General features: G+C 35.5%; 2 protein-coding genes across 2 annotated transcripts; one reads left to right on the forward strand and one right to left on the reverse strand.

The window, feature by feature from the left end:
- The first annotated feature begins 378 nt into the window (after positions 1 to 378).
- LOC125820888 (peroxidase 27-like) lies at positions 379 to 1698 on the forward strand. The gene is made up of 4 exons (XM_049500313.1): positions 379 to 600; positions 747 to 935; positions 1026 to 1191; positions 1292 to 1698. The coding sequence occupies exons 1-4, from the start codon at positions 394 to 396 to the stop codon at positions 1696 to 1698; spliced, it is 969 nt and encodes a 322-aa protein (XP_049356270.1). The 5' UTR covers positions 379 to 393.
- Positions 1699 to 2584: 886 nt separating this feature from the next.
- Positions 2585 to 10171, reverse strand: LOC125820891 (uncharacterized). The gene is made up of 9 exons (XM_049500317.1): positions 9674 to 10171; positions 9056 to 9103; positions 8900 to 8959; positions 5529 to 5612; positions 5314 to 5418; positions 4512 to 4625; positions 4300 to 4400; positions 3118 to 3229; positions 2585 to 2935 (listed from the first exon to the last, which is right to left on the reverse strand). Exons 1-9 carry the CDS (start codon positions 10166 to 10168, stop codon positions 2807 to 2809), a joined length of 1248 nt encoding a protein of 415 aa, XP_049356274.1. The 5' UTR covers positions 10169 to 10171; the 3' UTR covers positions 2585 to 2806.
- Between the last annotated feature and the right edge of the window lie 585 nt (positions 10172 to 10756).

The following is a 10756-nucleotide window of genomic DNA, read 5'->3' on the forward strand; positions in this document are numbered from 1 at the left end:
AAAGTAATAAAATGATATACAGAGTATCACTACATGAATAAACATGGTTAAAGATAGAACTTTCCTTAATACACCAAATCATAAGCACAACGTAACATAACTAATCAAATATAACTACTCTCAACATTAGTAATAGATATTCCTCTTGATATTATTTTTATATTGTTAACAAGAACATTAAAAATTGTTTAGTTAAGAAGGTGCTAACTACTAAATAATAAAATCAACTTTCAATTATATGTCATATCTACCCTTCAAACAAATCAAAGAATTCAAATGCATCACCGTCTACTTAATTCCTATTTAAAGGCCATGAATTTTTGTTCTCAAATCATCCCTTCCAAGCAAATAACAACATAAACATTTAGTTGAAGAAAAAGAAATTAAATATTAATGGCAACATTAAAATTTCTTTCATTTCTCATTCTTCAACTCTTTTTGATTGCTAATAATTGTGAAGGTGTGGAAGTAGGATTCTACAAGAAAACATGTCCAAATGTGGAAGCCATTGTTAAAGAAACAACAAAGCACTACATTTCTATTGCTCCTACTTTGGCTGCCCCTTTGTTAAGAATGCATTTTCATGATTGTTTTGTTAGGGTAAGTAACATCATTTAATGCATTAGTCTCGAAGATTAGTCAGATTGACTCTTGATAAACAAAAAATGCCACATAAATTGATACAGATGGAATACATACACCGTCAATATAGCTCTTTTTTTTTAACACTAATTCTTTTTTTGTAGGGATGTGATGGTTCAGTGCTACTAAATTCAACAAAAGGAAATAAAGCAGAGAAAGATGCAATTCCAAATCAAAACTTAAGAGGATTTCAAGTGATAGATGCTGCTAAATCAGCTTTAGAGAAAGAGTGCCCTGGCATAGTATCTTGCTCTGATATTTTAGCCTTAGCTGCCCGTGACGCTGTTTCACTGGTAACAAATTACTCTATTCGTCTAAATTTATGTGTCATATTTTTTTTTTAGTCCTATCAAAATAAAATATCATATTTCGTTGTAATACAGATAAATGGACCGACATGGTCAGTCCCATTAGGAAGAAGAGATGGAAGAGTCTCAATTCTCTCAGAGGCCTCAAAAAACCTACCAACTCCTTTTGATAACTTCACTACTCTCAAAACTACATTTGGTGCATTGGGACTAAATGTTAAAGACCTTGTTGTTCTATCAGGTAAATTTCGTTAAGAGTGTTTCAGTTTTCATATACATATTTGTTCAACTGACTACCCTTGGACGACAATCTTACTCTTTTTTCCCCCTCTCCTTCATAGGAGGACACACAATTGGGATGTCACATTGTTTTTCCTTTTCGAGCCGTTTGTATAATTTCACTGGTAAAGGTGACATGGATCCAAACATGGACCAAAACTACATTAATCATTTGAAGATCAAATGTAAACCTGGAGATGTTACTACAATTGTTGAAATGGACCCCGGAAGTTTCAAGAGTTTCGACACTGATTATTACAGTATGGTTAGCAAAAGAAGAGGGTTATTCGCGTCTGATGCAGCTCTTCTTACAGATACTCAAACAAAACATTATGTGTTATCTCAATTAAATCAACATGGATCAACTTTCTTCAAGGATTTTGGAGAATCAATGCTGAAAATGGGACAAATTGGAGTCCTTACTGGGAAAGCAGGGGAAATTCGAAAACATTGTGCCTTCCGAAACTAAGAGGAACTTTGATTTGGCCTTATTTTTTGTTGCAAAATTTTAATAATTTTTGGGATTGTTACGATGAAGTGGATTGGATCACTGTGGTGAATAATTTGTTTTTTTTCTGTTCTTTTTATTATGGTGGGGAAACCTTTATTGTATATGTTGTAAATTTGTTTCCTTAAGTATGTAACTAATAAAAATGTCCTTTTGAGACAACTTTCTAGTTCCCCTTCTCAGTTAGAAGTTCACTCGTGTCTGATCAATTGCTATTGAATTATAGGAATATCATTTCTTACGTATCTCATTTTATGTGAAGATAACCAATTATTATGTAGTTAAAAGAAAGACTATTAACACATAAATAAATATATGCAAATCAAACCCAAATATTCACCAAATGAGATGTGGGTGAGAAGAAGATATTATTAAGCAAAGTTACGTACACACCTTGAATGTGTGTACTACACCAACTTTTGTTGATACTAAATGCGAACTCCCATCACTCATGTCTGCCATAGATAGGGTGTATGGTGTTATCCAACACTTGTTCGTTAAACATGTTGCTCTTGAAAATCGAACCCATGGCATCGACTTTAATTTGATACCACTTTTAGGATAAAGTGTTTATCATTTGCCTAAACTGCAATTAATCGGACTAGTATACCAAATGCCAAATGGTTCTAAAAGAAAAAAAGATCCAATAGCTGAATTAGTCCTAATGAAATACCTTCCGTTAACCCTCCTAGCTCCGCCATGTGGGCTCAGAATTTGTTGAATATTCAGAAGTTCATTATGTACGTTTTTTAGCAGGTAAATGAAGGAACGCAAATACTTATATAACTTCTTTTCACTTTATGTTGTCATGTTATCAACATTCTGCCATATTTAACCAATTATTCGTGCCGCATCCACCTGTTTTAGAGTTCAGATATTCTATTTGAGGTGTCCACAGGAAAATTTGCAAAATGACAATTTCCTTGTATCTGTGTACTGATTCCCTTCAAATGCATAAGAGAAGTAGTAACAGTTCATGACCCTCAAATGTTGAAAGTCACAAGAGAGAGCCTTGATGATGTTCATATTCATTGCCCTACCGACAGTTGGATCTAAAACCTCTGATTGATTATTTCTTGCTTGAAACGTAAATGCCAGATATTATGGCCACTCCTGCAACTGCAACTCCAAGGGTTGTCACAATCTTCGCAACAGAAATGAGAGGTTTGGGTGACGGTATTGATAGTAGTTCCTTAACCTGTGGCAGCAAATAAGTACACAATAGCCTCTCAATAATTTTATGGGTAAGAAGCTCAAATTGAGTCTTACACTATGTGAATACGAAAAATCAATCAAGCTCTGTTTTCATATATTTTGCGATGCACAACAGAGGATATCCAAGTCTTACTGAAACTGTCAACAAGAAGAAATGTCTATTACCTCAATAGGTTGCTTCCAGTTCTTCTTGATTCCTGGAAGGTGACCCTTGCCAACAACTGCGACTACAGAGCTGTGTTCACAGGCAACTTTTATTAACATTGATGACATAAACCTGCAAAGAGAGAGTGGAAGATTCTTCATATTTGTTAGGTGGTACAAGTAAATTACTTTCAAGATTATCAAATGTCAAAGCCAACATGTTGGTTCAAAACACTCGCACTACATTTTTTTTTTCCAAGACAGGAAGAATGATGTTACTACTAGTCTGCTTGATTAGACAAATGAAACAATTTGTTCCAAGCACTAACATAGGACTTTCAAATCATTGGTAATTACAATACTATAGGTGAATTAGTCAAAGACTGATGACATTTAAGCTAAAGCATTTAGGCAAGATATTACTTTTTTCTTTAGTCCAACCAAACAATCACAAACTAGTACATCAATGGCTTTTTTCTTGGCACTACCCCCTTTATTTTTCTGTTGGGTGGTGGGTGTTAATGTCTGTTACCGCCATAAGATATTGAAATTCATTTCAGTCTAAGGGAGTACTATAGTAAAACTGGCTTTATTTCTGGGAAAACTAGAAGCAAACAAGGGAAGTGATAAGCAATAATGCTCTGGGGAGACTAGAAGTGAACAAAGGAAGTGACAAGCAATAAAACACGGAGATTCCTTGAGAAAACATTCATTAACCCTTCACCTAAAGGAGCACAACAGTGAGATAGAGTAACACTCTCGTGCTCTAGACCTCACAGACATATGAGTCCCTTGCTCATATTATTTGAGATTATATGAGTACATGAAAAAGACATTGTCCAACAGCCTATAATCAAACGTTATGTCAACCCACACTAAGAAAGAATACCTAAAGACATAGAAGTAACTAATCAGAGCATTCTCAATGTTTTGATTTGGATTGACTTGGTCATACAAAAGCCATCTAATTCTAAAATCTTTACAAATGCCAGACCTGATAGTATGTTCCTTATTCTAGACTCAAAGCCAACAAACAACTATAATCACCTTAAATACACCAAACAAAACCATAGAACAAGCAGGCAGCAAAACAAACTGGTATCATACCAACAGACCTCGCATGGGGCGAGGAGGAGGTTTCTGTTGTGTGTGTGTGTGTGTGTGTTTGGGGGGAGGGGATAGTATGCAAGTGAGAGGACTAACTGATCTCGCTCATGAACTAGGGTATCCATAAGAGTAGGGAACTGCTTGCTCATTTCTTGAATCACAAGAGTCAACATGTCAACATCATCCATATCCTTCAACTGCCCACCAAAAATAGTTTGGCATAAGTAACATACGATATTCTTCTTCATAAATGAAATTACTTTATGCAGAGTGGGACAATCCTATAGAATCTTATGCAACAAACCTACCATTTTGACGAGATCTTCAGGCTTTGGTAAAAATACTGCTTGGAACAATAGAGAGTACACCAATTTTGTCTTGTGCCAAAGTGGCATTTTTGCCCATGTTCTTCGTAATGTCACCTGTTCATAATACAAGATACAACAATTCATTATACTGAAAAACAAATGAAAAACCAAAGATACCAAGCAAAGCAGCAGTGAATATGCAACTGTTTTTTTCTTTTCTTCATGTGGAATCTGCTACCAAAGAAAGTGTAATTGTAAGCTGATAAATCATGCATAAGAAACCTTATATGTTTATAGAGATGTGCTCCAGTCTCCATGAAAGTGGTACTCTAGTGCATTAGAAAAAGATAGATAGAGAATAGAGAGAGAGAGAGGATCAGTGCAGCAGTATCTGGAGGAACTTTGATTTATTTTGCTGATCCATCTGTGGGATTATACTGGCCTGTTCTTGTTGTTGTTTGCTGATTCATCTGGAATGAAATGAAATTCTAGAACATCAAACACGTTTGTTCTCTAATAGCCCTTATCCAGTAAGCAGAGTAAACTATTCAATAACACAGATGATTAATGTTTTCTAGTAATTATCGCAGAGAAGGGAGAGAGACGAAGAGGAATGCTTCATACTTATCAACTCTGATGTTTATGGGACACAACAGGACAGCGATCTCAATTTTTCCATGATCACAGGGGACATGTGGTGATGTAAAAACATTATCCAGTTAAAGCAGGGATGCACATGATCAATTTTGAGACACAGAAGCAAACAGACCAATTAATAACGGAATGAGTGAAAATGTCTTACTTGCACGGGACGGTCACCAAGAATCACTTTACCACCGTACTTCATTGCTTCTTCATATGCCACACGAAACTCCGCTCCGGGAAAAACCTCAAGCTTGGTAGCAACCTAAAACGCAACGTAGATTCAATGAGTGATCAGCACTCCACAGCACTAATGTTAAGGAGTAACATATCACTTCCGAACTGTAAGGACAACTTTTGAGATTATGATCATGCCTTGGCAAGAAACCAGCTGTAGAGTATCCCAAACGGATTTTGATTTTTCTTCCACATCTCCACCATTTCTCCCATTGTTGGTACCTGGCCATATCAGAGTTGGGTATGTTAGATATTAAACCTAACGAGGAGAAAATGGATCCACCATTACATCTTTCATCAAAACAAAAATAAAAACTAAATGATACGAACACCAGCAAATGAAAATACTCGAATTGAATGATAAATCAATCAAGGACAGAATATCAGAATATACTTATCTGATTCTATAACATAGAAAGAAAAAAAATAGGTGTAATTAATATGTTCGCTTAGAAAATAAAGACATTAATACCATGATGCCAAAAAAACATATGCACAAAAGAAAGAGAGAGAGAGAGAATACAGTTCTCTGGTATAGCCTATATCAAAAGGTCATTTCACTTTTCATCTATGTCCATGACCGAGTTGACATATATTAACATACACATCAGATACACCCTTGCTTGAATCTGGATTTTTCTCATGGCCAGTCCACTGGAACCTGTTAATCTCTTGATATGCCTTAGTAATTTTAATTTAAGACTTCCAATAAATGAATCCAAATTGCAAAACGTAAAGGTAAGAGAAGAATGGTGACTTAACATCTGCATACGAAATACTAAAGTGAGACAGTCACAAATGACACCAGTTTGACACAACTAGATGATATCTACATATGTATGCATGTGCTTCAAATTTGATGAATCCATAGAAGTTAACAATAATGACAGAAAAATAAGGAGCATGCCTCCTCACTGCTGAAAGTTCCTCTTCTGTTGGGGGGTTGGGGAGAGAGGAGACATCTAATGTAGTTGTCTTCCTTATGTAGGATGCAAAACTCAAGATAGTAAAATAAGTACACATAGTGCAAAAAACACCAGCCAAAATAAGCTCAAGCCTGACCAAATGGAACCCAAAAGCCAATCCTGCAGAATTTCATTCCAATTATCAAGCAATTATAAGAGAAAAACCTGGAGATTCATATAGCTTGAAATTCAATCTAATTAAACGAGTTCCCAAAGTTCAATACCCAAAAGAATGTCAAACCTCTGTCATCCAAGGAATTCAAGCAGACATTATTAAAAACCTTAATTTGTTTGTAACACTGTTGTGAAAGGTGATCGCCTCGTTGCCAACAGCGAGAGGCGAGGTGACCCTTCATCGCCTATTAGCTTTGTGGTGAGGCGACCTTCAAAAGGCGATGTCAGGGTGAGAAAGGCTAAGGCATCGCCTTTTGTATTTTCTTAAAAAAAAAAGGTGACAAGTTTAGGGATTTAAAAGTTAAAAGGTAATTTTAGGGGTTCCTTTCCAAATTTTCCCAGTTGCACTCTTAAACTACGACTGAGACTCCAACTAGTCGACTTGACTAGACTTTTCCAGCGACCCCAAAGTCCAACCAATATGTATTTCCTTTTCTTTTCTTCTCCAAATTTCTTCTTCCTTTGTTTCTTTTTCCTTCTGCTTCTTCATACTTCAGAGTTACTTCTACCGCTGTTTTTCTCCTCAATGATTTGACTTTTGTTCTGTTTTTTTCACATTCAAGTTCTAGACTTTTAGTATGTACTATCTATTTAAAGTTTTTAAATTGAAATATTTGCTAATATGTTAGTGCTATTGAGATTTTGATTATTTATATATGCAATTAAATATTTTAATTTTTTGGTATTAATTGGTACCACTTCAAAAAGGCGAGCCAGACCCTTGTCGCCTTTCGCCGTCCAAAACACTGGTTCGGAAAAACTAAAACTAGGTTAGGAAAACCATAACTACCTATCCTAGCTATGAATCTGATCAGCCATTATCAGTAACCTCATGTTTCTCCAAAGAAGAAAAACAAAACTAGATTAGAGGACCTACAACTCTCCATGTAAACTGCATGGATCATCAGTGGAGAATCCAAGAAACACCACATTTTGTCCTACCACAACCATGGGAACGCTTCAAAGTACCTGATTTTAAATTAGAGGAGAAATCACATTTTTTATCCCCCTGACATATACCTCACTCTGTCGTTGCACATTATTAGTTTCAACTATTAGTTTTTAGCAAAAAAATCCTTCTTTTGATTTTTTTAATTATAAAATAAGAGGAAAAGAAATATTTCAAGCTAAAGTACACTCCGTCCTTTCCCACCTGCAGTCTACCATCTCCAGTCACCCCTTCACCTCCCAAAGATGAGGGAAGGAGGAGAAGGAAGAGCATAGGAAATAACCTCCTATTATAAGGTTGCATGAAAGCACCAAAGAAGCAACAAGGATTCAGAAATCAAATCATAATCCTCCATTACAACATTGAAAGAATACATACAGGGGCAGAGGCACGTGAATCCAAGGGGCGTCATCCGACACCGCTTGGTCAGGAAGTTTTTAAATTTGTATATATATATTATGATGCAAAAGAAAGTATGGAGTAAATACTAAAGACATGACACTGCTTGACAGAACACCTTCAGTAGCTTACTGGTAAGAAGCTTCAATGTTTTACTTGAGGTTACATGTTCGACCCTTGGCTTGAACCCTCAACGCCATGCTTAAAATGGAGAAACTAATACAACTAGCCAACTTCATTGAATTTAAAAATCTGCTCACATAGTATTTAAGTGCAAGTTTGACTAGCAATCAATAAATGCTTTAATATTGTTGTGAAATTATATTTACTCGAACACCTTAAAATTCTAAGTTTGAAAAAATTATTCATTTATTTGAGATCCACTTGAGCTTCTAGCTGGCTTTCTAAACTTTCTTTCAACCTCTCTCGTTTCAGAAGAAAAGGCGGATTCTTTCATGCTCGTATACCAAGAAGCAATTGAAAAAAAGTTTTCATTTTACAATTTGTAATATTTGGAGATTACAGTTGCTTTGCAGTTTTTGAAGATTAAATGTGTTGCGTGCTGCTCTTTTAATTGTAAGTTCTTTTTATATCCCCTTTTTAGTTGGAATTTGTAGAAAACATTTATCAATTTTTCTTGGGGGGGATTGGATTCTATATAATTAAATTCATCTACGGTTCATTTGAATTTATATTTTACTTTGCAATGTATCTGGAACTTAGTTTTCTAAAATATGACGTCACTGTAGTATTCATTTTCACTTCTTTAATGTCGACACTGCTTGCGAGAAATACTGCGTACGCCACGGAATACATATGTACATCAACTCTGAAACTTGATCCTTTTTCCTCAAAGGACTCCTTATACCAGTCAGGAAACAATTCTATACTTATATTTAAACAATAGTTGCCAAAATGCTGGATATTCTCCTAAACAAAAAAACTAACTGTTTCCAATGCTCTCTGCAAACGGCATGAATTATGGAGTGATAAAAAGAGAGCCTGACAATAGAAAGACTGACCTTTAAATTCTGAGGTGTAAGTATACCCACCCGACCTGAGCATAACTCCAAGAAGACAACCTGTCATCAACTATCCAGTATAAATCAGACTGACATTCAACACATAAAAAAGAGAAAAATATAGCATGCACCACAGGCGATTGTTAGAAGTACGACCTCTGGTTTCAAGAAATTGATTACTGCTTCAACTTCTTGGCAGGATTCCTGTAACCATGCATAGTAAAGTTAAGATGATTATACACCCCTTATAACTCAATCTGTATTACATCATCAGTTTCTTTAATATGAACAATTAACTGGATTAAAGGTCAATATTTATATATATAGGTCACATATAAGGCTTCAAACTTTATCAATCTAAGCAAGATAAAGGAGAAAATAAGAAAGACAAGGTATGAAAATAAAGAAAGTACATATTCATACACGCTTAGTTTATATGATGAGGCATGGGAACTATTGCCTTATGTCACGTCTTTTAATATTATTTAACATCTTAACTTCAAGAAGTGTCCATCCTATTCGTCACCAGCTGATGTTGAGTCAAATATAAGACTAAACAATATCTCATCAGCAATGGTCACAAGATATCTAATAATAATCCTATGTTGTTAGAGCATCATTTCAGCAAACTGTTATTGATGATCTACTAATTCCATCTCTGCTATTGGGAGGCTGGATTATACTAAAATTAAATACTAATCTTAAGAAGCCTTATGCATAAAAAGTACTTTTAAGTGTGAATACTAAAATGCAATTAAAGAACAGTAAATTTACCGAAGAAACGTGAGCAGTGCCAACAACATACACATCGCAAATGCCTCCATTGGCAGAAGAATCACAAGTTAGCATCATTACACTCCTCGACAATTCCTCCGGCAAAACCTTCCTTTCATATCCTTCTCCTTCACCTTCTACATTCGCCGAAATTACCTCTTCAACTCCTTGCTCCTCCACAACACTCGCTTCCGAGCCTTCCGAATTCAAATTAGCAACTTCTCCATCAACGTGAACAAAATCCTCCACCACCGACGCCGTCATCGGACTAGAACTCATCTCCACCGGCATACGCCTCCCGGTGACCGCCGAGTAAGAGGAGGAAGATTTGCACTTCACGCAGATCGATGAAAACGTAGGACTTGCGACGGGATATTTAACGGTGAGAGATTTGACCGGGAAATGACGACGGTGCGGTGAGCCGGTGAATGAGTTGAACCGGTTCGACTCGGCCGAGTTGAGAACGGTGAGTTGGCGAGTCAATCGACGGAGCATGAAGATTTTCAGATGTAACCGTTTCTATTTTACTGTTTTTATATACCTTGCTTTGGACACAAGAGATCATGACACGTGGCAAGATTGGTGTGACTCTAATTGTTTGCTTTCTCATACCTTACTTTTATTGCTAAGTTTCGTATGTTATGACTAGGATCGATTGATATGCGTGATGAGATATTGAATTTACACATCATAACATAAATCGTTTAGTATGTATAATGAGATAGAAAACGATAATACATCGAATTTGCACATTATAACTTTGGATCATTTGATATGTGTAATGAGATAGAAAATAATGTATAAAATTTATACGTTAAAATTTTAATTATTTCATACGCGTGATGAGATAGAAAATAATAATTCACCGAAGGACATTTTAGAATATTTTTAATCCTTTTTCTTTAAACAAAAGATAGTGTTGGATCATTAGCACTAAATAAAGTTATAAAATGTTTTATTTCGTGAATTTTAATTTAATCGGGACGATGCAAATATTGAAGACCAATGAAAATAAAAGGTATTTTATTTAGAAAAAAAATTAACACTCTACATAAAGTGGTAGTATCCATCTATAGCCATCCG

The sequence above is a fragment of the Solanum verrucosum genome, unplaced genomic scaffold, assembly GCF_900185275.1.
Source record: "Solanum verrucosum unplaced genomic scaffold, falcon-dt-bn FXZP01000289.1, whole genome shotgun sequence".
Classification (NCBI taxonomy): Eukaryota; Viridiplantae; Streptophyta; class Magnoliopsida; order Solanales; family Solanaceae; genus Solanum; species Solanum verrucosum.